Source organism: Salmo salar, chromosome 29, assembly GCF_965601325.2.
Source record: "Salmo salar chromosome 29, fSalSal1, whole genome shotgun sequence".
Taxonomy (NCBI): domain Eukaryota; kingdom Metazoa; phylum Chordata; class Actinopteri; order Salmoniformes; family Salmonidae; genus Salmo; species Salmo salar.
In genome coordinates this window covers 26242932-26270218 of record NC_138319.1, presented here as the reverse complement: position 1 = coordinate 26270218, position 27287 = coordinate 26242932, and the positions used below count along the sequence as shown (strand labels likewise).

General features: G+C 44.7%; 3 protein-coding genes across 5 annotated transcripts; 2 read left to right on the top strand and 1 right to left on the bottom strand.

The window, feature by feature from the left end:
- Positions 1-226: 226 nt before the first annotated feature.
- LOC106590402 (E3 ubiquitin-protein ligase RNF31) lies at positions 227-17888 on the top strand. The gene is made up of 24 exons (XM_014181384.3): positions 227-437; positions 4059-4266; positions 4387-4533; positions 4811-4966; positions 5077-5145; positions 5254-5398; positions 5553-5690; positions 5821-5980; positions 6075-6220; positions 6438-6634; positions 6765-7013; positions 7104-7436; positions 7576-7761; positions 7877-8083; positions 8234-8407; positions 12433-12531; positions 12632-12721; positions 12895-13009; positions 13228-13340; positions 13680-13793; positions 14109-14157; positions 15776-15872; positions 17071-17236; positions 17372-17888. The coding sequence occupies exons 2-24, from the start codon at positions 4066-4068 to the stop codon at positions 17417-17419; spliced, it is 3399 nt and encodes a 1132-aa protein (XP_014036859.1). The 5' UTR covers positions 227-437; positions 4059-4065; the 3' UTR covers positions 17420-17888.
- Positions 17889-18751: 863 nt separating this feature from the next.
- On the top strand, positions 18752-24438 carry LOC106590411 (interferon regulatory factor 8). 3 transcript variants are annotated; one of them, XM_014181407.3, is made up of 10 exons: positions 18752-18995; positions 19812-19870; positions 20058-20180; positions 20322-20502; positions 20880-21022; positions 21146-21227; positions 21377-21430; positions 21540-21929; positions 22047-22150; positions 22489-24438. In XM_014181407.3, the coding sequence occupies exons 2-10, from the start codon at positions 19814-19816 to the stop codon at positions 22645-22647; spliced, it is 1293 nt and encodes a 430-aa protein (XP_014036882.1). In that variant the 5' UTR covers positions 18752-18995; positions 19812-19813; the 3' UTR covers positions 22648-24438. The 3 variants fall into 3 exon arrangements, with proteins under 3 accessions (XP_014036882.1, XP_014036881.1, XP_014036884.1); XM_014181406.3 differs by having other exon boundaries at positions 21143-21227; XM_014181409.3 differs by lacking the exon at positions 19812-19870 and having other exon boundaries at positions 18847-18995; positions 21143-21227.
- On the bottom strand, positions 24172-27253 carry LOC106590414 (ER membrane protein complex subunit 9). The gene is made up of 6 exons (XM_014181416.2): positions 27029-27253; positions 26420-26616; positions 26174-26250; positions 25882-25951; positions 25669-25763; positions 24172-24753 (listed from the first exon to the last, which is right to left on the bottom strand). Exons 2-6 carry the CDS (start codon positions 26612-26614, stop codon positions 24573-24575), a joined length of 618 nt encoding a protein of 205 aa, XP_014036891.1. The 5' UTR covers positions 26615-26616; positions 27029-27253; the 3' UTR covers positions 24172-24572.
- Between the last annotated feature and the right edge of the window lie 34 nt (positions 27254-27287).

The window sequence follows — 27287 nt, the reverse complement described above, 5'->3', positions numbered from 1 at the left end:
CAGTTCCAAGAAGAATACTTGAACGGCAGTTTGTGGACTTCAGTTGTATTTGACTGTCGTAAAGAAAATTAAGTATCCAAAACATGATTGATTGAGTGATTGATTTCTAACAATGTAATAACAATGTTGTGAACTCAAGTCAGTGTAATTACAGTAAGTGATATTATATATATGACCACTAGAGGGTAGTGTACCTCGAGGTTTAACCTACATACCACCCCCAAAGATTTAGTCTCCTTCAGTGCCGCCCCTCTCGATAACTTCCGCGTCAACAACATTTCTAATTTACTGTTGTTTTGACTGTATGCTTTTCAAGAAATGGTTCAGAAGACCGACGTGACTCTGGAAATGTAGCTACATTTTGCCTTGATATTTAAGTCTATTGGATTCATAAGGACCTGGATCATAAAATACATCTGGAAACCTTGAAGATAAAAGTAAGGCCAGCACTGATCTGGCTGTCATTATAAACTTTCGATTTCAACTTGCTAGCCAGTCATACAGTAATACTTTAGCTGACGTATGGTCAGAAATATACTTGCCAGCCAACTAAATTTTCCACTTCAATTTCAGTACATGTACTAACTGTAAAGTTTACAGCGATCTAGTGTCACTGTGTCATTTTGAGATAACAATAGCTAACTTCAATATACTTCATTCACAGTAGAGAGAGTAACGTTAGCTACATAGACAGTACACTCAGCTAGCAAGCTAGCTACTTTGAAGACAGTACTAGGCCTACCTACAGTGCAATCGGAAAGTATTCAGACCCTTTTGACTTTTTCCACATTTTTTTACACTACAGCCTAAAATTGATTAAATTGTTTTTTCCCCCTCATCAATCAACACACCACACCCCATAATGACAAAGCAAAAAAAGTTGACATTTTTGCAAATATATTTAAAAAAAAGAAGGTAATCAAATCCATATGTATTTGTCACATGCGCCAAATACTTACCAACAATGCAGTTTTAAGAAAAATACCTACAAAAAAAAAAGAAATAAAAGTCACAAATAATTAAAGAGCAGCTGTAAAATAACAATAGCGAGGCTGTATACAGGGGGTACCGGTACAGAGTCAGTGTGCAGGGGCACCGGTTAGTCAAGGTAATTCATGTAATATGTACATGTAGGTAGAGTTATTAAAGTGACCATGCATTGATAATAACAGAGACTAGCAGCAGCGTAAGGGGGGGGGCATTGCAAATAGTCTGGGTAGCCATTTGATTAGATGTTCGGGAATCTTATGGCTTGGGGGTAGAAGCTGTTTAGAAGCCTCTTGGATCTAGACTTGGCACTTCGGTACCGCTTGCTGTGCGGTAGCAGAAAGAACAGTATATGACTATGGTGGCTGGTGTCTTTGACAATTTTTAGGGCCTTCATCTGACACCGCCTGGTATAGAGGTCCTGGATGGCAGAAAGCTTGACCCCAGTGATGTACTGGTCCGTATGCACTACCCTCTGTAGTGCCTTGTGCTCAGAAGCCGAGCAGTTGCCCTACCAGGCAGTGACGCAACCTGTCAGGATGCTCTCGATGGTGCAGCTGTAGAACGTTTTGAGGATCCGAGGACCCATGCCAAATATTTTCAGTCTCCTGAGGGGGAATAGGTTTTGTCGTGCCCTCTTCACGGACCATTTTAGTTTGTTGGTGATGTGGACGCCAAGGAACTTGAAGCTCTCAACCTGCTCCACTACAGCCCCGTCGATGAGAATGTGGGTGTGCTCGGTCCTCCTTTTCCTGTAGTCCACAATCATCTCCATTATCTTGATCATGTTGAGGGAGAGGTTGTTGTTCTTGCACCACACGGTGCAAGAACGTTGTCTCATCGTTGTCGGTGATCAGGCCTACCACTATTGTGTCATCGGCAAACTTAATGATGGTGTTGGAGTCATGCCTGGCTGTGCAGTCATGAGTGAACAGGGAGTACAGGAGGGGACTGAGCACGCACCCCTGAGGAGCCCCCGTGTTGAGGATCAGTGTGGCGGATGTGTTGTTACCTACCCTTACCACCTGAGGGCGGTCCGTCAGGAAGTCCAGGATCCAGTTGCAGAGGGAGGTGTTTAGTCCCAGGGTCTTTAGCTTAGTGATGAGCTTTGAGGGCACTATGGCGTTGAACGCTGAGTTGTAGTGAATGAATAGTATTCTCACGTAGGTGTTCCTTTTGTCCAGGTGTGAAAGGGCAGTGTGGAGTGCAATAGAGACTGCATCATCTGTGGATCTGTTGGGGCGGTATGTAAATTGGATGGGGTCTAGGGTTTCTGGGAAAAAGTTTTTGATGTGAGCCATGACTAGCCTTTCAAAGTACTTCACGGCTACAGACGTGAGTGCTACGGGTCAGTAGTCATTTAGGCAGGTTACCTTTGTGTTCTTGGGCACAGGGACTATGGTGGTGTGCTTGAAACATGTTGGCATTACAGACTCAGGCAGGGAGAGGTTGAAAATGTTAGTGAAGACACTTGCCAGTTGGTCAGAGGATGCTCGGAGTACACGTCCTGGTAATCCGTCTGGCCCTACGGCCTTGTGAATGTTGACCTGTTTAAAGGTCTTACTCACATCGGCCGCTGATACATTTACATTTACGTCATTTAGCAGACGCTCTTATCCAGAGCGACTTACAAATTAATATTTACATAAGTATTCAGAACCTTTACTCAGTACTTTGTTGAAGCACCTTTGGAAGCGATTACAGCCTTGAGTCTTCTTGGGTATGACGCTACATTCTTGGCACACCTGTATTTGGGAAGTTTCATCCTCTCAAGCTCTGTCAGGTTGTATGGGGAGTCATTGCACAGCTATTTTCCGGTCTCTCCAGAAATGTTCGATCGGGTTCACTCAAGGACATTCAGAGACTTGTCCCGAAGCCACTCCTGCGTGGTCTTGGCTGTGTGCTTAGGGTTGTTGACCTGTTGGAAGGTGAAACTATTCCCCAGTCTGAGGTCCTGAGCGCTCTGGAGCAGGTTTTCTCTGTACTTTCTCTGTACAGAATCTCTCTGTACTTTGCTCCGTTCATCTTTCCCTCGTTCCTGACTAGTCTCCCAGTCCCTGCCACTGAAAAACATCCCCACAGCATGATGCTGCCACCACCATGCTTCACTGTAGGGATGGTGCCAGGTTTCCTCCAAACGTGACCCTTGGCATTCAAGCCGAAGAGTTCAATCTTGGTTTCATCAGACCAGAGAATCTTGTTTCTCATGGTCTGAGAGTCTTTGGGTGCCTTTTGGCAAACTCCAAGCGGGCTGTCATGTGCCTTTTACTGAGGAGTGGCTTCCGTCTGGCCACTCTACCATAAAGGCCTGATTACTGGAGTGCTGCAGAGATGGTTGTCCTTCTGAAAGGTTCTCCTAGCTCCGCAGAGGAAGTGTAGAGCTCTGTCAGAGTGGCCATCAAGTTCTTGGTCACCTCCCTGACCAAGGCCCTTCTCCCCCAATTGCTCAGTTTGGCTGGGTGGCCAGCTCTAGGAAGAGTCTTGGTGGTTCCAAACTTTTTCCATTAAAGAATGATGGAGGCCACTGTGTTCTTGGGGACCTTCAATGCGGCAGATTGTTTTTGGTATCCTTCCCTAGATCTGTGCCTCAACACTATCCTGTCTCAGAGCTCTACGGACAATTCCTTCAACCTCATGGCTTGGTTTTTGCTCTGACATGCACTGTCAACTGTGGGACTTTATATAGACAGGTGTGTGCCTTTCCAAATCATGTCCAATCAAGTTGTGGAAACATCTCAAGGATGATCAATGGAAACAGGAAGCACCTGAGCTCAATTTCGAGTCTCATAACAATGAGTCTGAATACTTATGTAAATAAGGTATTTCTGTTTTTAATATTTATACATTTGCAAACATTCATAAAAAACTGTTTTTGCTTTGTTATTATGGGTTATTGTGTGTAGATTGATGAGGAACATTTATTATTTAATCCATTTTAGAAAGCGGCTGTAATGTAACAAAATGTGGAAAAAGTCAAGGGGTCTGAATACTTTCCGAATGTACTGTATATCAGCCAACAATCCCAGCCCTGAGTTTACCATACTGTCATTATTTATCTCTCTCTCCCCCAGAGTCTGAATGATGAGTACCCAGTCTGTCCCATTTGAGGAGGTGCGGAGGAGAGCTGAGTCCCTCCTATCCTCCTCAGGCTCTGCCCAGGAGGTAAAGGCTGATGTCCAGGTCATGGCCAACATCCCCCTGTCCCTGTCTGACAAGTTTCACCACATCACAGCGCAGACCATGGTGACAGAGAACATCACAGGGCACAGAAGGCAAGAGGTGAGGCATGTTTTGACATTCAACTGTATCCCTTGTTTCACATTATGTGCCTCCTTACCGTCTTCACATAGCTATGCTTTCTTTCTCCCTGTCTGCCCTCCTGCTCCCCTTCCTCCCCAGGTCCTAGAGTCTTTGGGTCGGCTGTGTAAAGCCTTGAGTATCCTGGAGAAGTATGGCTGTAACCTGACCAGCCCCAGCAGGCCCAGGTACTGGCGGAGCGTCAAACACAACAACCCAGTTTTCAGGACTACCGTGGACGAAATCAAGGTGAAGAGACAGACAGGCCTCTCTAAACCCTGTCAGGAACTTCAAGCCCTATTCTTACAGTATAATGATTGACTTCCTTATGCATAGTACAGATTACAGAGTCTGAAGGTCATCTCATCCATTGATTTCACTATGAATTGTCAGATGGTTGAAAAGGGGAGTGGATCAATAAGAGATGTTTAGAGTGCCTAGGTAGGTCATAGACCTACTGATATTTAAAGCATCTGAGTTGACTTTTTCACTCATTTGAGTCAATGGGCTGCTTTCTTTTCTACAGGGTGGCAAGTCAGTCCTATTTCTTTACGGTTACACCAATCAGCAGCCAGACGGGCTCAGCTTCCCTGATGATGTCATACATCCAGACGTTGAGAAGGTTGCTGCGGTGACCATTGAGGTCATGATCCTGCACATGGAAATGGACATGCTCATCAAGGTGAGAAATCTATATTTACATTTGTGTAATTCTCAATTTGAATATGACCACAAAGTCATGTTATCATGTTTGCTCTGTTATGAGGTAATGTGTTGTTTTTTGCCTGTCAGGGTACACATGCTCACCCAGAAATGTACAGCAATATCATCCCATCCCCTAATCTACAGAAGACAACCCAGGTCTGTGTAACCTACAGTTGGTGGTTCATCAGTTCGTCTGTTTCTACCTCTACCTCTTCCTGGTTTTAGTGTTGTTATGCTGAATAATGGCTATTTTACTCTCCTCAGGATGAACCAGAGCTGATGTCTGATGTGGTGGTCATTCCACCAGGAGAGGAGCGCGGGGACAGGGGGAAAGACCTTCAGCCGCTATCTCCTCCACCCAAACATGCTACCAGTCCTGGACTAAGACATGTCCCCACCACTCCTACTGGTGAGACAAGCAGCCATTCCCTGTACCAGTCTACCTGTCACCTTGCCACCTGCCTGCTTTCTGCCCACCAGCATTTATGTCATCTGGCCAATGTGTTGTACTGTCAGCGGATGACAAACCCCTTATTTCTTCTTTCGCTCTCTTTCTCTCAAAGATGGGATGTGTGATTTGTGCGGTGCCACTCCCTCTCTCCTCTGCCCAGCCTGTGGTTCTCTTCCCTTCTGTCAGTCATGTGACCTCCTCTACCACATCCACCCGTCCAGAGCCAATCACAGGAGAGATAGAATACAGGGTAAGAGATGGGTCATAGCTTTGACCATCATTTCAGCTCAAATGTAACTTTTTAACCTGGATTTCTTTGAATATTACATCCTATCAATATGTAAACTAACACTGATCATCTTTTTAAACTCCCCCCGTAGAGACCTGTATACTCTGTGGAGTGTTCCAAGTCTCTGCCATTTGCTCCACCTGTTCTCAGAGGCTGTGTCTGGAGTGTGACAGACTGTACCATTCTCACCCTGACCGCGGGGGTCACAACAGGACAGTGGTTTCCCACGCCAAACCAAAAAGAGCTTTAAGGTTAGAAATTAGGAAGGGTTAATATTTTACTCCACGCGCGCACACTCACACCGGATCACTTCTTCCTCTCACTCGCATTTCTTCTCTTTTTCAGCCACTCTCTTTCCTCGTGGGAGTGTGCTCAGTGCACTACAGTCAACGAGGTGAAGGCCGTGCTGTGTGTGACCTGTGAACGACCCCGCCTGGCCCTCGCTTCCCTTATAGTTCAGGAAGACCCGGGGCAACCGCCATCCAGCGCAGGTCACATTCCATATACACGGGTCGACTGATGAATAGTTTTCATGTGACGTTCATTAAAACAACGTCAGTCACCTGTCCTATCCTGTTTGAGCGGTTCACGTCATCTGTGCCGCTATAGCATTGATAATACATCAGTAATGTAATTATACAGACATAGCTAGAAACTGAGCTAGATCAATACCAGGTTATCTGTTTATCTATCTGACCTCTCTCATAGAGTGGCAGTGTAAGAGCTGTACTGTGGTGAACCAGGGCAGCAGTATACTGTGTGAGGTGTGTGAGCGCCCCCGTCTGGCCACCCGTCCCTCTATCACGCCAGTACTCCCCAGTACTCCAGTACTCCCCAGTACTCCAGTACTCTCCAGTACTCCAGTACTCTCCACACCAGGACCCACATCAGATAACGAAACAGAGGTTCGACCCCCCCAGTGGTTTAAATACTCTCTACAATTGGAAAGCTCTGTGAGACATAATCATTCCAGCATATCTTTTCTGTTTTAATCTTTCACTCCCCTCCTCCCATGCTGTCTCTCTCGCTCTTTAGTGGATGTGTCAGTTCTGCACCTATGTGAACTCTCAGCCTGTAGTGGTTTGTGAGATGTGCAACTTGCCGTGTAAAGATCCTGCAGTCACCAGCCTCAAGTCCCTCCCCCTGCAGTCTCCAATCAAAGACTTAGCCTCACCTTCTTCTACGCCCCAACTCCGTCCCCAGATCCCTCCCAGGGTGAACATCGACATCAAGAGACAGAACCTGATGAGGGATGAAGGGCTGAAACTTGTCCATCAAATACGAGTAGGTGGAGTACAAATGGACACAATGTGAATTAAAACCAGATTAACCGCTACTATGTTATCTAACTTTTAACCTAATGTTCTTCCTCAGGAGGGAGAGAAAAATGGAGTGGGCCCAGAGGAGGTCTACGCAGCCCTTTGTGTTTCCGGGGGCAGCAACGTCAACCCCTGCGATTGGCTGAAATCAGAGCTGCCCCACCTACTGGATGAGATCTGTGCCATGGCGGCTTCAGCTGCTTTGCAGAACTACAAAGCAGGGGTTTCTGGGCCGCGGGATGGAGGTTCGACAGAGCAGCAGAGTCCCAGTGTGCTACTGGGTGAGGGGGTGCGGCTGTCCAGGGTTGAGGCCAAGCAGGCATGGCTGGCAGCAGGAGGAGACACTGAGAGAGCAGTCCGTCAGCTGCTCAGAGACAGACAGGTCAAGGTGAGAACCAGACATGTCACCTGACCCAAATGGTCACTCTAGACAGATATGACTAAACACTTTTGATATCAACTCAAGTAACCAAGATCTTAGAGTTGACTGTATCCAGTCCGACTGCGTCTGTCTCTGGTGTGTGTAGATGCGCGAGCTGCGTTCTCTGGGTTTCCGGGAGGCGTCCCAGTGTGAGGAGGCTCTGCGTCTGAGTGGAGGAGAGGTGCAGGGGGCTCTGTCCGTGCTGCAGCGGCCCCTTCTGGAGCCCTTCCACCAGCGCATCTGGAGCGACCAGCCAGAGGCCCCTATTGATGCCAAGAGCCCTGACAAACAGGTGTGTGTGTACACGAGAGCCAGCAGAACTCAATGAACTAAGTTTTTCAAGACTACACACACAAAGCAAATAGCCTGATTGTTAATCACCATGAACCTACATTGTGTAACCTCAGCGGATGTGCAGGCGCCTGCTGGCGTTGTACGAGCTGCCCAGCTGGGGGCGCTGTGAGCTGGCCCTGTCTCTACTCCAGGAGCCTGATGCCCAGTACTCCCTGGAGGACGTCGTCCAGGCCGTCGGAGAGTCCCAGGACAGGGAGTTCCTCCGCCGCCTCCTCAACAACGAGTGCCCCTGCTGCCTCAGCATCTTCCCCCACAGCAAGGTGGGCTGCTAGGGCTGTCTGTCTTTGCCTTGGGGTGGATGATGAGCTCTTATTACCTCCTCCCTGTATCTGTATTGCCTTGTCAGTCAATAGTCCTATGGACTTTAAATTGTTCCTTTTTATCCTGTATGAATTCTCTACCTCTCACAGATGCAGTCCCTGACCTCGTGTCAGTGCTCGGTGTGCCACGAGTGTTTCACGCAGCACTTCACCATCGCTGTAAGAGACAAACACATCAGAGACATGGTGTGTCCCGTGTGTGCAGGACCAGACATCAACGACCCTGAGCACCTGGACAGCTACTTCTCTACCCTGGACATCCAGGTACATACTATAGAAAGAAAGATTTAGAGATATCAGGGAGGAAGGTTATTTTCTACATTTTACATTTTTACATTTAGCAGACGCTCTTATTACAGTGCATTCATCTTAAGATAGCTAGGTGGGACAACCACATCACAGGCTAGTAGGGGGGAAAGTTAAGTGTGAGTGTTAGTTGTTTTGTTTTTTGTTGTGGGAGAGTGGTGCAGTGGGATTATTTAAGATACTCTTTGAGAGGTAGGTTTTCAGATGTTTTATGAAGATGGGCAGGGACTCTGCTGTCCTAGATTCATGGGGAAGCTGGTTCTACCATTGGGGTGCCAGAAGAGAGAAGAGTTTGGACTGGGCTGAGCGGAGTACTTGGGTTGGGGTGTTGGGTTTGAGCAGAGCCTGAAGGTAGGGAGGGACAGTTCCTCTTGCTGTTCCATAGGTAAGCACCATGGTATTGTAGTGGACTCGAGCTTTGACTGGAAGCCAGTGGCGTGTGCGGAGGAGCGGGGTGACATGGGAAAATTTGGGAAGGTTGAACACCAAGCGGGCTGCATCATTCTGGATAAATTGCAGGGGCCTGATGGCACCAACGGGGAGCCCAGCCACCGAGTTGCAGTAGTCCGGACGAGAGATGACAAGTGCCTGGATTAGGACCTACACTGCTTCCTCTGTGAGGTAGCGTCGTACTCTACAGATGTTGTAGAGCATGAACCTGCAAGAGCGAGTCACTGCTTTGATGTTTGCAGAGAACGACGGGGTGTTGTCCAGGGTCAAGCCAAGGTTTTTTGCACTCCGGAAGGGGGACACCGCGGAGTTGTCAACCGTGACGGAGAGGCCTTGGAGCAGGCAGGCCTTCCCCAGGAGGAAGAGCAGCTCCATTTTGTCGAGGTTGAGCTTGAGGCAGTGGGCCGACATCCAAGCTGAGATATTTGCTAGGCATGCAGAGAGGAGGACTGCCTTGAGAGGAAGACTGCCGTGAGGTTAGCAAACAGCCTCTAGTAAAGGTGAGGTCAAGCGTATTGCCTGCCTCGTGAGGGGGAGGGGATTGGGAAAGGGTGAGGTCAAAAGAGGTAAGGAAGGGAAATAAATTAATCGAAGGCAGACGTCGGGAGGTTGAAGTCACCCAGTACCAAGAACGGGGAGCCATCTTCAGGAAATGTGTTTATCAAGGTGTCAAGCTCATTGAGGAACTCTCTAAGGGCACTTGGTGGGCGATACAGTAGATGACAATAATGTTAAGCTTGAGTGGACAAGTGACAGTGACAGCATATCATTCAAATAAGGAGATGGACAGGTGAGAGAGGGAGAAAAGAGAAAATCTCCATTTAGGATGAATGAGTAGCCCTGTGCCACCACCGCAACGACCACATTCTGTCAGGCTATGAGAGAAAACGTAGTCAGACGAAGAGAGAGCAGCTGGAGTAGCAGTGTTCTCTGTGGTGATGTCTCCATCAGGGCCAAAAAGTCTAGGGACTGAAGGGCAGCATTGGCTGAGATTAACTTGGTGATCTTTACCGCAGATCAGCAGTTCCAAACGCTGCCGGAAACCAGGAATTCCACATGGGTTGTGTGCGCAGGGTACACTAAATTAGAATGGTTGCAGCCAAGGGATGGGGAGAGTCTGTAAAGCCTACAGGGAGAGGAGCAAACTGGGATGAAAACACATAGTTGCCAAAGCTACAAATTTGTTTTGCTGACGACACCACCGCTGACTCTGATTACCAAAACAACAGTCACAAATTGCCCTGACCCTTCATCCTGGTTGATGTGTCAACAATCATCTGCAAGTTATGAGCAGTGAGCAGTTCACACACCAAGTAGGCTATTGGGAAGACAGGCCGCACCTACAGTAGATGGCCCTAGCTAGCAAAAAAACAGTACTAGACAGAAACATATTAAAGGGAAACTTGATGCCCTTTATCTACTTCCACCTAGTCAGATGAATTTGTGGATACCATTTGTATGTCTCTGTGTCCAGTATGAAGGAAGTTGGAGGTAGTTTTGCGAGACAATGCTAATTAGTGTTAGCACTGTGACTGGAAGTCTATGGGAATCTGCAAGCATGTTAGTACAGTTGAAGTCTGAAGTTTACATACACCTTAGCCAAATACATTTAAACTCAGTTTTTCACAATTCCTGACATTTAATCCTAGTAAAGAATCCCTGTTTTAGGTGAGTTAGGATCACCACTTTATTTTAAGAATGTGAAATGTCAGAATAATAGTAGAGAGAATGATTTATTTCAGCTTTTATTTCTTTCATCAAATTCCCAGTTGGTCAGAAGTTTACATTAGCATTGACTTTAAATTGTTTAATTTGGGTCAAACATTTCAGGTAGCCTTCCACAAGCCTCCCATAATAAGTTGGGTGAATTTTGGCCCATTCCTCCTGACAGAGCTGGTTTAACTGAGTCGGGTTTGTAGGCCTCCTTGCTTGCACATGCTTTTTCAGTTCTGCCCACAAATGTTCTATGGAATTGAGGTCAGGGCTTTGTGATGGCCACTCCAATACCTTGACTTTGTTGTCCTTAAGTCATTTTGCCACAACTTTGGAAGTATGCTTGGGGTCATTGTCCATTTGGAAGACCCATTTGCGACCAAACTTTAACTTCCTGACTGATGTCTTGAGATGTTGCTTCAATATATCCACATAATTTTCCTACCTCATGATACCATCTATTTTGTGAAGTGCACCAGTCTCTCCTGCAGCAAAGCACCCCCACAACATGATGCTGCCACTCCCGTGCTTCAAGGTTGGGATGTAGTTCTTCGACTTGCAAGCCTCCCCCTTTTTCCTCCAAACATAATGGTCATTATGGCCAAACAGTTCTATTTTTGTTTCATCAGACCAGAGGACATTTCTCCAAAAAGTACAATCTTTGTCCCTATGTGCAGTTGCAAACCATAGTCTGTCTTTTTTATGGTGGTTTTGGAGCAGTGGTGTCTTCCTTGCTGAGTGGCCTTTCAGGTTATGTCGATATAGGACTCGTTTTACTGTGGATATAGATACTTTTGTACCTGTTTCCTCCAGCATCTTCACAAGGTCCTCTGCTGTTGTTCTGGGATTGATTTGCACTTTTCTCACCAAAGTACGTTCATCTCTAGGAGATAGAACACGTCTCCTTCCTGAATGGTATGATGGCTGCGTGGTCCTATGGTGTTTATACTTGCGTACTATTATTTGTACAGATGAACGTGGTACCTTCAGGCATTTGGAAATTGCTCCCAAGGATGAACCAGACTTGTGGAGGTCTACAATTTGTTTTCTGAAGTCTTGGCTGATTTCTTTTGATTTTCCCACAATGTCAAGCAAAGAGGCACTGAGTTTGAAGGTAGGCCTTGAAATACATCCACAGGTACACCTCCAATTGACTCAAATGTTGTCAATTAGCCCATCAGAAGCTAGCCATGGCATCATTTTCTGGAATTTTCCAAGCTGTTTAAAGGCACAGTCAACTTAGTGTATGTAAACTTGTAACCCACTGGAATTGTGATACAGTGAATTATAAGTGAAATAATCTGTCTGTAAACAATTGTTGGAAAAATTACTTGTGTCATGCACAAAGTGGATGTCCTAACCAGCTTGCCAAAACTATAGTTTGTTAACAAGAAATTTGTGGAGTGGTTGAAAAACGAGTTTTAATGACTCCAACCTAAGTGTATGTAAACTCCTGACTTCAACTGTATATATCCATAGACTTCCAGCCACTGTGCTAATGCTAGTTGGCATTGGCTCTTGAAATGACTTCTTCTTCCTTTATACTGGACACAGAGACATAAAAGTGGTATCCACAAGTTCATCTGACTCTGGGGAAGTAGATAAATGGCCTCATTGCCAAAATCCCAAAGTATCAATGTAAGACAAAAATGATATGATTTTCTAAAATGTCCGAAACTTTAAAAAAATTCCGTGTTTGAGATTTCTGGAATTTTGCAACCCAATTAGGGATATAGGCAGATGGAAATGGGGAGATCATGTGTTGCTGAAGCTTGTGCTATTATATGGTTATTACATAGTTATTGATGTTGTGTGTTTAGCTGCGAGACTGTCTGGATCGTGAAGTGTACGAGCTCTTCCACAAGAAGCTGATGGAGCATGCTCTGATGAAGGACCCCATGTTCCTGTGGTGTTGTCACGTGAGTGGGTTTCTAACCAGGTCCATCACATATAAAATTACTTCTCTACTGAACTTTTCACCCACCCACCCCTCTTCTCTTCTCCCTCTTTCTTCCTCAGTGCACCTTTGGGTTTATCTATGATGGAAACCAGCGCAAAGTCACCTGTCCCACGTGTATGAAGAGCTTTTGCAACCAATGCAAAAAGCCTGTAAGTACAAAAGATACATGTTGTTGCCTTGCCTGCCATCTATTGTGTCATTTCATAGCTACATGTATGTGGGACCTAAATAATGATGCCTGTCTCTCTCTCCATCTTTCTTTCTCCTTCTCCCTCACTCTCTCACGCTCTCTCTCGCCCCCCTCCCCCTCTCTCTCTGTCAGTGGGAAGCTCAGCACCAGGATGTATCCTGTGAGCAGTTCCAGTTGTGGAAGAGAGAGAACGACCCTGACTACCAGAGACAGGGACTGGCCGGGTTCCTGCGGGACAATGGCATCAGTGAGTCAGTCAGCCTAAACAACCTGCCGTTATTGGCCCATATTCACAAAGAGTTTTAGAGTAGGTGCTGATCTAGGATCAGATTTCCCTTTTAGATCACAATGAATAAGATTATATGGACAGACAGGACCTGATCCTAGATCACACAATGCCATCTCACCACCATCATCATTATTATAACACCATGATGTGGCCCTTCTTCTCATCTCTCTCCATAGCCTGTCCTCACTGCAGGTTCCAGTATGCCTTGACCAAAGGGGGCTGCATGCACTTCAGCTGCTCCCAATGCAGATACCAGTTCTGCAGCGGCTGCAACAATCCCTTCCACACTGTAAGTCACGCGCAGGGATATTATCTAGGACAGTGGTTCCCATCCTTTTTTGGTTACTTTACCACCAACTGAATTTTGCTCTGCCCGGAGTACCCTTGAAGTACCCCCTCATGTGCATTTTACCAGTAGGCCTATGGTCTCATGAGTCTTCTTAAGTACCCCCTGGTTAGGAACCACTGATCTAGTACAGAATGTCTTACTAAATGGATTCACTCAGAGGGAAGGATCTCTCTTTCTGCCATGGCTTTCTCATCATCCATCCTCATGTCTGTTTCCTTTCTCTCTTTCCCTTTTTCACCCCTTTCCCTCCCTCTCCCTCCCTCCACTTCTCTCTGTCAGACGGCATGTAAGACAATCCAGTGTAAAATCACAGGTCTCCATGCTCATCACCCACGAGACTGTCTCTTCTACCTCAGGGACTGGGAGCCTGTCAGACTACAGGCCCTGCTGCAGGTACAGCGACAAGGAATGTTCTGGGAACGTTACAGGGGAAATGTTCGGGGAACTTAACAGACTGGATGTTCTGGGAACGTTAGAAAGGGAATGTTCGGGTAACGTAACAGACTGAATGTTCTGGGAACGTTACATGGGAAATGTTCGGGGAACTTAACAGACTGGATGTTCTGGGAACGTTAGAAAGGGAATGTTCGGGTAACGTAACAGACTGAATGTTCTGGGAACGTTACAGGGGAAATGTTCTGGGAACGTTACAGGGCTGTCATTTCAATGTTCTGTTTCTGAGGTGAGGTGTTTGTATTTTGTCCACAGAGGAATGCTGTTGTGTTCAACACAGACCCCCCTAATGGTACACAGACTGGTGAGAGTGACCTCTTGTTTATCCTCACTTACAGTGCATTCAGAAAGTATTCAGACCCCTTGACCTTTTCCACATTTTGTTACATTACAGCCTTATTCTAAAATGTATTATAGTTTTTTTCCCTCATCAATCTACACACAATGCCCCATAATGACAAAAGCAAATTTTTTTGGCAAATTCATAAAAAATTAAAAATGGAAATATCACATTTACATAAGTATTCAGAACCTTTATTCAGTACTTTGTTGAAGCTTGAGTAGGACGCTACAAGCTTGCCACACTTGTATTTGGGGAGTTTCTCACATTCTTCTCTGTAGATACTTTCAAGCTCTGTCAGGTTGGATAGGGAGCGTCGCTGCACAGCTATTTTCAGGTCTCTCCAGAGATGTTAGATCGGGTTCAAGTCCGGCCTCTGGCTGGGCCATTCAAGGACAGTCAAAGACTTGTCCCGAAGCTACTCCTGCATTGTCTTGTCTGTGTGCTTAGGGTTGTTGTCCTGTTGAAAGGTAAACCTTTGCCCCAGTCTGAGGACCTGAGCGCTCTGGAGCAGGTTTTTATCAAGGAAACCTCTGTACATCTTTCCCTTGATCCTGACTAGTCTCCAAGTCCCTGCCACTGAAAAACATCCCCACAGCATGATGCTGCCACCACCATGTTTCACCGTAGGGATGGTGACAGGTTTCTTCCAGATGTGACGCTTGGCATTCAGGCCAAACTGTTCAATCTTAGTTTCATCAGACCAGAGAATCTTATTTCTCATGGTCTGGGAGTCATTTGCGCAAAATCCAACCAGGCTGTCATGTGCCTTTTACTGAGGACTGGCTTCCATCTGGCCCTCTACCATAAAGGCCTGATTGGTAGAGTGCTGCAGAGATGGTTGTCCTTCTGGATGGTTCTCCCATGTCCACAGAGGAACTCTGGAGCTCTGTCAGAGTGACCATCGGGTTCTTGATCACCTCCCTGACCAAGGCCCTTCTCCTCCCTTTGCTCAGTTCGGCCGGGCGGCCAGCTCTAGGAAGGTCTTGGTGTTTCCAAACTTCTTCCATTGAAGAACGATGGAGACACTGTATTCTTGGGGACCTTCAATACTGCAGAAATGTTTTGGTACCCTTCCCCAGACCTGTGACTTGACACAATCCTGTCTCGGAGCTTTACGTACAATTCCTTCGACCTCATGGCTTGGTTTTTGCTCAGATGTGCACTGTCAACTGTGGGACTTTATATAGACAGGTGTGTGCCTTTCCAAATCATGTCCAATCAATTGAATTTACCACAGGTGTGTCCAATCAAGTTTTAGAAACATCTCAAGGATGATCGATGGAAACAGGATGCACCTGAGCTCATGTTCGAGTCTCATAGCAAAGGGTCTGAATACTTATGTAAATAAGGTTTCTGTTTTTTGTGCAAAAATTCCTAAAATCCTGTTTTCACTTTGTCATTATGGGGTATTGATGATGACATTTGTTTATAAAATCCATTTTAGAATGAGGCTGTAACGTAACAAAATGTGGAAAAAGTCAAGGGGTCTGAATACTTTCAGAATGCACTGTATGTGAGAACTTTAGTCTTTTTTTCTCTTTCTGCCCATACTTTCATTTTATCTTTCTGTGTGACTCAGACGCATGTGGAGTGATGGAGCAGAAGGATGAGGGAGGTCAGCAGATGGACTCACCCTGTGGAGTCCAAACTCAGCCAGGAGAAGCTGGACTCTGCGAGTGAGTCACACACACACAAAAAATACCTAATTGTTTGTTATTTGTGCACTACCACCCACATATCCTGTGGGTTTAATTGTATTGAAGACATGCCATGAGAAGTTAATGATATTCACTTTTAAACAACCTTTGTTTGCTGTTCTCACTATCTCTGTCTATGTGTGGCCATTGTTCTCACTATCTCTGTCTATGTGTGGCCATTGTTCTCACTATCTCTGTCTCTGTGTGGCCATTGTTCTCACTATGTCTGTCTCTGTGTGGCCATTGTTCTCACTATGTCTGTCTCTGTGTGGCCATTGTTCTCACTATGTCTGTCTATGTGTGGCCATTGTTCTCACTATGTCTGTCTCTGTGTGGCCATTGTTCTCACTATGTCTGTCTCTGTGTGGCCATTGTTCTCACTATGTCTGTCTCTGTGTGGCCATTGTTCTCACTATGTCTGTCTCTGTGTGGCCATTGTTCTCACTATGTCTGTCTATGTGTGGCCATTGTTCTCACTATGTCTGTCTCTGTGTGGCCATTGTTCTCACTATGTCTGTCTCTGTGTGGCCATTGTTCTCACTATGTCTGTCTATGTGTGGCCATTGTTCTCACTATGTCTGTCTATGTGTGGCCATTGTTCTCACTATGTCTGTCTCTGTGTGGCCATTGTTCTCACTATGTCTGTCTCTGTGTGGCCATTGTTCTCGCTATCTCTGTCTATGTGTGGCCATTGTTCTCACTATGTCTGTCTATGTGTGGCCATTGTTCTCACTATGTCTGTCTATGTGTGGCCATTGTTCTCACTATGTCTGTCTATGTGTGGCCATTGTTCTCACTATGTCTGTCTCTGTGTGGCCATTGTTCTCACTATGTCTGTCTATGTGTGGCCATTGTTCTCACTATGTCTGTCTATGTGTGGCCATTGTTCTCACTATGTCTGTCTATGTGTGGCCATTGTTCTCGCTATGTCTGTCTATGTGTGGCCATTGTTCTCACTATGTCTGTCTCTGTGTGGCCATTGTTCTCACTATGTCTGTCTATGTGTGGCCATTGTTCTCACTATGTCTGTCTATGTGTGGCCATTGTTCTCGCTATGTCTGTCTATGTGTGGCCATTGTTCTCACTATGTCTGTCTCTGTGTGGCCATTGTTCTCACTATCTCTGTCTATGTGTGGCCATTGTTCTCACTATGTCTGTCTCTGTGTGGCCATTGCAGTAAACACTACAGAGAGTACCTGGTTAGTCTCATTAACGGACACACCCTGGACCCCGCTCTTCTCTATGACCAACAAGAGGTGACAGTTGCCTGCAGGAGGTACCAGGTGGAGGAGCAACAAGGGGAGGGGGAGGACGACCAGGTGTACCTGGATCGACTGCTGAAGGTCAGTCATCCATCACTCAGTTAGGCTTGTGGCCTCGCTGGAAGTTCGCTCGAAATAGTTTCAATGTTCATTTTGATGTGGTGTTTTTGTTGTGGTTCAGATTGTGTGAAAGTGTATACAACTCTTTCTTTACAGAAACTGATGGAAGTCCCACTTGGAGAAAATGTTCCTCGGATGAGATGAAGACTGGTTGATAAAATATTTAAAATCATTCTAAGGAAAGTACAGGTATCCTATTTGCAAACAGCACCAAGTGAAGGAGTCAGGTTTCAAACCTCCCACCACATTGCATTACCAAGCTGTTATATTACATCTCATTGAAGTTTAACATGTTTTGTTCTTTACATGCTTCATTTGATTTATGACATCTACAGTTATTAGTGTCAAAATTCCTCTCTGTAAGGATACAGTTGCAAAGACAGACTGACAAGACAGGCTAATCAACAACAGTCTTTCTTGTTTATTTTTTATTAAAGATATAAAATATTTTTTCAATATGTCACTAAACAACTTACAAAATAACCAGAAGGTGTTTGTCAACTTAAACATGACAGTCTATATTGTGAGATATTATACAAAGTGTAACTGCAGGGTATACCATGTAATAAATAGGCTACTCATGCAATAAAGTATTTTATTGATTTGAAAATTACTTTTATGACAGGTCTCATTTTTCTATTCTCAATTGCTTTCTCTGGGGGTGCGTTCCAAACACGTAATGTCCACTTACCCTCGCCTATTGCCCTTGGGGGAATCCCCGCGGCCATGTCTGCCGTCAGTCCAAACCATTAGCCAAGCAAGGGAAGTTTACAATGTAAGACCCTCAGACCTCGTTTGTGATCGAGTGTTCAATTATGTTCTGAAACACCCCATAATAAAATTTGTGATGATTGAACATCAGCTAAGAAAAGTCAGCCAGAACTTAAAACTAACATCAATATGAGAGTAGTCAAAATACAAGTGTAAGTAAAAACAATTGTAAATAAATTAGAAATTGTGCTACTAATGCACATGACGGCACTAACACGTCTGGTAAAAGTTGCGATGCTTTTGTGTGGTTAGCTTTTGGAAACGTTAGCTAGCACATACAACTTTCCCTGACATCACACATTTCAATTAACCTAATATCTAGTATTCGATGTCTGCGGATGCGTTGCCTTCTAGCCAAGATATTGCCAAGATATTAAATGCAATCAGAATTGACTGTAGCGCATATACAGCACACACAACAGATACCGGTGGTTCCATGATGGCAGAAAACCGTGGGACGAACGAGTGAATTTCCAGGCAAGGGCGGTCCATTTCAAATGAATTAGATTTGTGTGTATTAGGTAGTTGTGGAATTGTTAGATATTACTGCACTGTCGGAACTAGAAGCACAAGCATTGCTACACTCACATTAACATCTACTGACCATGTGTATGTGACCAATACAATTTGATTTGAAGTGTCCACTTAATTTGAGGGCTGAGGGGAGAGTGTGTGTCTTTCGTTTTTTTTCTGCAGTCTGGTGTTAATTGTGGGAGGCTCTGCCTGGGGAGACTACTTTCTGAGCATAGGCCATATTTTAAGCGGTATGTTGCGCCCTGGCGTCACAACAGTACCTACGTTAGTTCTGTAAAGTCACGTGATTTCTGGGAAACGGGGCGTCTCCCTCTGCCCTGCGCGAGACAAGTAAACAACTTCTGGATTTCCAGTCAAAGTGCTATGCGGTGGTGCGCTCAGCTGTAGATAGGAAACGGAGGAAACGCAACCTAAGGTAAGCGAAACCAGATCACCCAATAAAATACATTCATGACAATCATTCTAAATCTGTGGAAAAGATGTGTGTTTCACTTCATGAGCAATCTCTTGATGTATTTAGTTCGCTATTTTTAGATGGAGACTAATAGTTTGATATGTATTTCATACCAACCGATGCAGAATAAAAAGTCATTACTTTATGATCATGATCAAAGTGATAGGTGGCTCAGTTGGTCGAGCATAGCGCTTGCAACGCCCGAGTTGTGGGTTCGATTCCCACGGGGCACCGGTACGAACAAAAAATGTTTTGTATGCACTCACTACTGTAAGTCGCTCTGGATAAGAGCGTCTGCTGCATTTACAAAATGTAGTTATTTCATGCTTTATCATGAATATACAATGACATATAGTATCGTCTCTAAGTATAATCACAGTCAAACCATCTTTGGCAGAATATTTACTCACCAATAATAAATTATTTAAAAGTCCAGTAAGTAACAATGTGAGCGACCCGACCAAATTCATATAGAAATGTGAGTTAAGGATATGTCATTTTCATTTAAAGTCTGATAAGCTGTATATCCGTTCTTTGTGCGCTACTTCTATGCTTACGGCTAGCTTTTGCATATTTTTACTTTCGGTTTTGTACACCATCTTCAAACAGCTGAAAATACCTTTTGTTATTTATGCACTACCACACTCACCACAGCTAGCACTCTCATGTATTATGTTTGGTTTATTTATTTTCCATTGTATAGTGTATCGTTTTTAATCAGACACAAAAGTGTATTGCCAAACTAGATTCAAATAAAGTTATACGCCGTCTTCACAGCTATGGCATCTGGGAAAATTCGCTCCACGCGCAGACTACGCGCTTGGATGGTAGAACAGGTGAGTGTTTGTGGAGGATGGGCTCAATAGTCAAATGTGTTGTTTGGAACAGCTGATTACAGTGAGTGTGTCTGAGTGTTTCAGCTGGTATGTCATAGTGATAGGTAGAGTCAATGTACTGTCTGGGAAATGGGTCGAGTGTTTCCCAAGCAACACTCACCACATCCTGTTGAATGTATTGGTGCAGGTCAGCAGTGGGAAGTACCCTGGCCTGATATGGGACGACGACGACAAGACCATGTTCCGTATACCATGGAAACACGCCGGGAAACAAGACTTCCGCAGCGAAGTGGATGGTGCCATCTTCAAGGTCCTGACACTAACAACTTTATGAGTACTAGTTCATTGACTTTTTATTTTACAGTGGGCTCGTCATGTATTATCTGTTAAAAACACAATAGTAGATATTACTTCCTGCGTCTACATGCCTTCTCTTCCTACTCCTCGACAGGCGTGGGCAGTGTTTAAGGGGAAGTTGTCTGAGGGGGGTCATGCGGACCCTGCCTCCTGGAAGACGCGGCTGCGAGTTGCTCTCAATAAGAGCCCGGAGTTCAGAGAGGAACCCGAGAGGTCACAGCTGGAAATCTCCGAACCATACAAAGTCTACCGCCTCGTACCCATCAACGAACAAGGTGAGACAAGCACACACGCTGTTAGTTTGTTATACAATGTTTATTTCTACCCCTCTTAAGATGTTCCAGCAATTATTTGCAGCAATTACCTTTTGATCCTTTAGTCTTGTGTAGACATCTAACCACATACCTATGATCTGGGAATAGAAACTGGGTGTAGCCAGTTTCAAGGTTGAGAAGATTAACATTTTTAATATTTGCCAACTTCAATACTCTAGTTCAGTCAGTCCGTCCAAAGGCACATAGTCATACCAGAGTCAACAGTACAAATTAGCACAACAATAACGCCACATAGTTTGTAGCTATGGAGACAACTTCAAAGCAGGTTAAAGTGCAGTAAACAAATTCGTGACCTATGGTCCCTTTTCTCTTCACAGCATTGGGGAGTGTTGACATGAAGGTTCAAGCCAGAGCAGGGGGGAGGAAGAGAAGGAGCTGCGATTCAGACATCGAGGTGGAGGAAGAGGTGGTGAAGGTCAAACAGATGAAAGAGGTTACCACCTCCCTACCAATCACCATGGTAAGTCTGGCATTTTGAGGAGAAAATAACAATCCAATGGAAACAAGTTATAGAAACCTTTGGATGCATCTCTTAGTCATGTCAGTCTCTCTCACCGACATGTTTGATGTTTCTACTTAGCAGTCTGTTCAGGAGATTGAGGAAAGTCTTCTTACAATCCAGCTAGACCAGGTTGAGCCCTCGGTCATGGTGAAGAGTGCTGGGAGTAAGTCTTATGTCTTACTAATGCAATGTCATGTCTGTCAGACACTGAATCTCTATGTTAGTTGATGTTGGATCTCTCAGCCACTGTCTCTTCATTTTGGGGAGTTTCAATAGCATGTGGTTGATTGACATTCTGTTGTCTTCCTCTAGCAGTCAATGAGATCCAGGTGAACTTCACAATCGAGACCGTCCCTCCCCCTGGAGGTAATGCTACTGATGCTGCAGTAAATGCTAGACAGAGTATATCAGATCTGTTTTTCATCACATACACTGGAAAATGCAGTCTCTCATTCAAACTCATTCTCTCCCCCAGCCCAGGACTCTTTCCATGTCTTAGTGAAGTACATGGGAGAGGAGGTGCTTAAACGTGGGGTCATGGGCAGCGATGTCCGGATCGCCTATCTGCCCTCCTCGCCCGTTCCCCCCACCCTGATGGTGGCTGGGTTCCCCCGCATCCCCCTGCCCGACCCCCCCTCCACCTTAACCTCCAGCATCGGGCCCCAGTTCCAGGCCCTCTCCACCCTGCTGCCCTTCTTGGAGAAAGGGGTGATCCTGACCTCCACGAGAACAGGGGTCTATGCTAAGCGCTACTGCCAGGGCCAGGTGTTCTGGACAGGGCCACATTCAGCCACGGCGGGACCCCACAAGATGAACCATGCTGTGGAGCCCGTGCGGCTCTTCAATAGAGAGGCTTTCAGAATGGGTGAGTGACATGGGGCTGTTCACTCTTTTGCTGAGGATCACCCCACTTCTTTTTTTGTCCCCTTAATGGATTTGAGTATTTCAGCAGTCAGTGTGTATTTACTGACTGTTTCCTTAGAGCTGGACCACTTCAGCAGCTACGGAGGAGACCCTCCGCAGTGTGGCTTCACCTTGTGTTTCAGTGACAAAGAGGACCCATCCAGCAAACTCATCATCACACAGGTACAGCTGACCAAGCTGACTGTTAAACCTGTTCAAATGGAAACAAAAAGGTGTAGCAAATGCATACCGTAGAATGTTAATGCTAGGTCTCTCTATTCAATCCGCATCGCAGAAGTTCAGCTTTACAGTGTGATTGAAGTTTAAAGACAATGTTCCCGCTTTAGCCAAGACTGCATTCGTCGGCTCAATCTGAAATTACCTTTAAAATATATAAAATCGGAGAATCTGTTCACAGCTTTACAGATTGAATAGATCCCTAAGGTTTATGAAAGTACAGGATCGCTACACCTTATTTTTCACTGTGAAAGAGATTGAACCACCCACCCCCTCTCCTCTAGATAACCCTACCCTGGGCTCAGCAGCAGGTCAAGGAAGCTGAAGACTTCCGGGAGTCAATGACCTACTTCCGCAACATAACCAGCGAATCAGGAGAGGTCACCATCAACCTGGTATCAGGTTCATTGCTATCCGAGATCCTTGGGACGTCCCTACCTTAAACATTTAAAAATGTCAACTTCAAATGGGGGCGGGATAGCATGTAACAGTGCCTTGGCCTTTAGCATCCAATCACAGGACATCATGTATAATTGACTAGTCTTTTTTTAAATGAAGCACTCTCTGATCTGATACTAAGGCACACATATGATGCACTAAATACTGGTCTGAATAGCACTACATGGAGTGGAAGATGTCACTTTGGCTTAGCCCTCAGTATTGCCCTTTACCAACTTGTGATGTTATACTGATGTTCCAAACTCACTTTTATATGGAGTCAGATACTTCTACTCCTCGTTGCCGTCTTTGAATGCAGACTGGTACTGCGTTAGACACCTCTCCGTGTCCTCATGTTGCTTACATAGTGTACCTGTTGACCAAGTTGTTTTAAGTAGCATATGAGAGAAGCTCTGAAGCCATAGTAGGCTGAAGGTCAGTGATTTGATCATCACCATGCCAACCGTTAAGAGGCGGGAAACCAACTTCTCTTCCATTTTTGTTTCAGAAAGTGGAAACGCTTGTTAAGCACATTTCTATAGAGAACATTAATATTCCTAGACTTTGAAGCAGGCTCCTTCACTAGAGACATTGGACTCTTAAAGATGTGTTTGCAAGAGCAAGTGAGTTTGTTTTGCATTTGTTAATCTTCTCTCCATAACTCGGCACTTACTACTAGACCCAACCATAAGAACTCAATTGTGATTGGGTAAACCTGCCATGCAAAACTGAGCCAATTAGTATATTACACAAGCCACAGTATAAAGCAGGTGTGGAGACTGTTCTAGGGTTATGGTGTGTGGAGACTGTTCTAGGGTTATGGTGTGTGGAGACTGTTCTAGGGTTATGGTGTGTGGAGACTGTTCTAGGGTTATGGTGTGTGGAGACTGTTCTAGGGTTATGGTGTGTGGAGACTGTTCTAGGGTTATGGTGTGTGGAGACTGTTCTAGGGTTATGGTGTGTGGAGACTGTTCTAGGGTTATGGTGTGTGGAGACTGTTCTAGGGTTATGGTGTGTGGAGACTGTTCTAGGGTTATGGTGTGTGGAGACTGTTCTAGGGTTATGGTGTGTGGAGACTGTTCTAGGGTTATGGTGTGTGGAGACTGTTCTAGGGTTATGGTGTGTGGAGACTGTTCTAGGGTTATGGTGTGTGGAGACTGTTCTAGGGTTATGGTGTGTGGAGACTGTTCTAGGGTTATGGTGTGTGGAGACTGTTCTAGGGTTATGGTGTGTGGAGACTGTTCTAGGGTTATGGTGTGTGGAGACTGTTCTAGGGTTATGGTGTGTGGAGACTGTTCTAGGGACCATGTTTGAAAGGTTGTTTTTCGCACCTTTGAACTGGCAATCTGTTGTTCGATCTTGCTCTATTGCACAAATCAAGTATGTTTTATATATCTATATCTCTGGTCTACTTAAGCCTGTAAGTGCACAAGGTGATGGCTGGCCTTGCCAGACTTTTTAATCTGTTAGTATTGTAGAAATTAATGTGAACTGATATTTATATGAACATAGCACATGAACACTTGAAATAGTTTGTAGATGTAGTTTAATAAATTGATAAAAGGTTACACACTGAAAGCAGTGGGACAGGATGCACATAATATGATGCCATTAGCAGTCAGTGAACTATGAGCACAGCTTTGTCAGTTGTAAATGGGTTAACAACATGGCTACTGGGCTTGACAAGGCACACTGACTGAGAGACCGGAAGACTGCACAGATCTGTCAAACTGTAAATATTTGTTATTTATGCAATGTTCTGTCTGACCGCATTAAATGCATTTCATATTTCTACATTATCGTGGATGATGTGCGCTTATTTGACTGTTAGATGTTAATAAAAATATTCTTAGAATTTGTAGTATCAGTAGGTTTAAGACATAAATAATTCTAACCTTTTCAAAGTAACAAATTAATCTGCATACTTATTTCAGACATTACCATTGGCTGGTGAGGCAAGCTCTGCTATTTTGGCATTGAGTTTCTGATTTGTCCAGTCCCTAGTGATGTCGTCCAAATGGCTGTCAAAATCCACTAATAATGAGTGATCTCCAGAGTCCAGCAGCTGATTGGCTATTTCCCGAGTCTCCTCCCACTGCCGCAGCATTATCCTGGAAGAAAAACAAAGGTAGCTTTAAATGAACCTGTACTTCCCTCTTCAGGTACTAACACTAACCATGTTTCCATCCAACTTTTTTATGCAAGTAAAGTACATGAGATGAAAAGTGTCACGACAGGCCTGATGGAAACATTACATTTGGCGGTACACTTTCCAAATGTTGACAAAACATGCTAGACAAGGTGGGATCTTTTTGTCTAAAATTGTGTAAATGCTAAACGCTTTTATGCACATTGATAACCATATCGAAGTAAACTTGGAGTCACGCGATACGTTATGTTGTCCTCCCACTACGACTTGGGAAAGTATGCAATTTATTAGGCAACAGATGAAATAAGTTATGATGTACACAGTGATGAACTTTATGCTCCTTTCCAATAAATATTGAGGGTCTTATTCTGGTGACATGCTTGGCTGCCATTTGACAAAGATAATCTCTTTTGTCCTTAATAATCTCATGTAGGCTATACCCGCACTATCTGCAAGCTGTTGGCTAGAGCGCACGTGCCAAGACCAGAGTGGGCACATTCATTATATAATTTTGTGATGAAAATCCATTTAACTTGTACTTTTTATTTCAGTACCTGGGAATTTAGCCACAAGTTGTTTTTATGTGCACTAGGTCATCACACACAGCCTTTTATCTGCAATGAGTCAATTTGATGGAAACATCTCTGGTGGGAAAATGCACGTTGTTTTTATGCAGATTTTAGAATATTCGCATGAAAATCTGTCACCAATTAGATGGAAACCTAGCTACTGACTATTGGAATTTAGTTCCATGCTCACTCCGATACAATGTATGTAGTCATATGCAGTTGATAAAAGGTGTGCCATCAACAGAAAAGCAAACTGTAGTTAACTACAGTATCTAGAAAGAAGGATAGCAGAGATGTCCAGCTCTTACGTATGTTTGTCTTTGAGGGTCCAGCGGGTGTCTTTCCGCTCATACATCACTATGGGAGGCACCCTGTAGTCAGGAGACATCTTTCCACCGTCAATCTGAAAAGCCACATAGATCAGAGATAAGTAGATGGCACACAGCATAAAGATTTACCAAAAATCCGCATTGTGACCATGTACACACAGGAATTTAGACAAAACTCCAGTGGATGCTTACCATTAACAAAACTGCATTGTTACACTGCTCGGCAATCTTGTCTGCAATCTTCAATGCACATGGCGTAGGGCTGCCCAGCGAAGGAGAGAGAGAAGGAATGGTTAGTGTTTAACACAGGTGATATTTTTATTTAACTAAGCAAGTCAGTTAAGAACAAATTCTTATTTTACAATGAAGGCAGTGCATGACAGCATATGCATGTGATAAGCAGGCAATCAGCCACTGACACTACCTAATAGAGAAATTAACATCTACAGAGGTGATGGTGATGCTGGACCGCTATGGGACACACCTGTTGTCTGACACACAGGCGTTGGCTTGGTAGTATCCTACAATCCTCTGCTGTGTCTGTGCACACCATACATCCACCTGAAGCAAAAGGTATGATACATTACAGCATAACAAATACATTAAGTCAAAAGACAACCACAATGTACATGCACCACTGCCAGGTAAGGATGAGTAGTTAGGCTAACTGTATTGGTCATTTCAGACACATGTTTGACAGTAAAGACCACTCAGGTAATTAAATGGTTACCTGTGTGAGACCCAGCTGGGTGATGGGAGCCAAAGGTAAGTGAGAGTGGAGCAGGGGCACACAGTCTGTCACACACACAGCACCACCTGCTGGACTGGAAGACAACAGCAGCCCATTGACACTACACCGTGGAAACAAACAGCCGTGCAGGTACATCTTCACATAGGCCAAACAGGACAGCTCAACCTCCCCCATTGCTGTGGACAGAAATGGGTGCACAGATCAGAGAAGATGCAGCAAACTGCATTTAGTGATGAATACGTTGTTACAGTGACATGGAATTGCTACAATAAAACTCTATTGTTGGCTGGATTTGAGCATTTTGATGGCAGAAGTCATGAAATCTGAGATGGTAATAAATAGGTGTAACAGCTCTAGCTATAGTAGCTAGCTGAAATGGTAGCCAGCTGGTTAGCAAACATCTTATTGTCGAAGGGCCTGCCTACGTAGCTAGTTATGGCCAATAGTTACGATCCTTTTATTAAAATAGAACTGGTAAAGTCTATAGTGTAGATATTGAAGAAACAATTATTTGATAGGATATATAGGCGTTCAACACGAGTTAACGTTACGTTAGCTAGCTAACAGTTAGTAGCAAGCGTGGCTTACCATCAATGGATATTATTTGCTGGGATTAAATTTCAGAAGTCCAGTAAAACAAGCGTCCGGTTTGAAACTCATCTAATAGTGCATGTTAATACATATAACTGAATATTGATCATTTACAAACGTTTGCACTGTGAAGCTGCATTATTCGTTAAGACCATTTCCTGTTCCGTGCCCGCCTACCAACAGTACATCTACATTTGGGTTGGTAACAATAGCGACTGTCTAAAGTTCTATTGGCGTCTCAGTATGCCAATCATTT

What these genes read in the sequence shown, in the direction of transcription:
- LOC106590402 (XM_014181384.3), top strand. Translation starts at nt 4,066, where the DNA reads ATGATGAGTACCCAGTCTGTCCCATTTGAGGAGGTGCGGAGGAGAGCT. An exon ending in ATCTACAGAAGACAACCCAG is followed by an intron (nt 5,146 to 5,253) that starts GTCTGTGTAACC and finishes TACTCTCCTCAG; the next exon opens with GATGAACCAGAGCTGATGTC. An exon ending in GCAACCAATGCAAAAAGCCT is followed by an intron (nt 12,722 to 12,894) that starts GTAAGTACAAAA and finishes TCTCTCTGTCAG; the next exon opens with TGGGAAGCTCAGCACCAGGA.
- LOC106590411 (XM_014181406.3), top strand. Translation starts at nt 19,814, where the DNA reads ATGGCATCTGGGAAAATTCGCTCCACGCGCAGACTACGCGCTTGGATG. An exon ending in CGTACCCATCAACGAACAAG is followed by an intron (nt 20,503 to 20,879) that starts GTGAGACAAGCA and finishes TTCTCTTCACAG; the next exon opens with CATTGGGGAGTGTTGACATG. An exon ending in GACCGTCCCTCCCCCTGGAG is followed by an intron (nt 21,431 to 21,539) that starts GTAATGCTACTG and finishes TCTCTCCCCCAG; the next exon opens with CCCAGGACTCTTTCCATGTC.
- LOC106590414 (XM_014181416.2), bottom strand. Translation starts at nt 26,614, where the DNA reads ATGGGGGAGGTTGAGCTGTCCTGTTTGGCCTATGTGAAGATGTACCTG. An exon ending in ACAATGCAGTTTTGTTAATG is followed by an intron (nt 25,764 to 25,881) that starts GTAAGCATCCAC and finishes GTGGCTTTTCAG; the next exon opens with ATTGACGGTGGAAAGATGTC. An exon ending in ACCCTCAAAGACAAACATAC is followed by an intron (nt 24,754 to 25,668) that starts GTAAGAGCTGGA and finishes TTTTTCTTCCAG; the next exon opens with GATAATGCTGCGGCAGTGGG.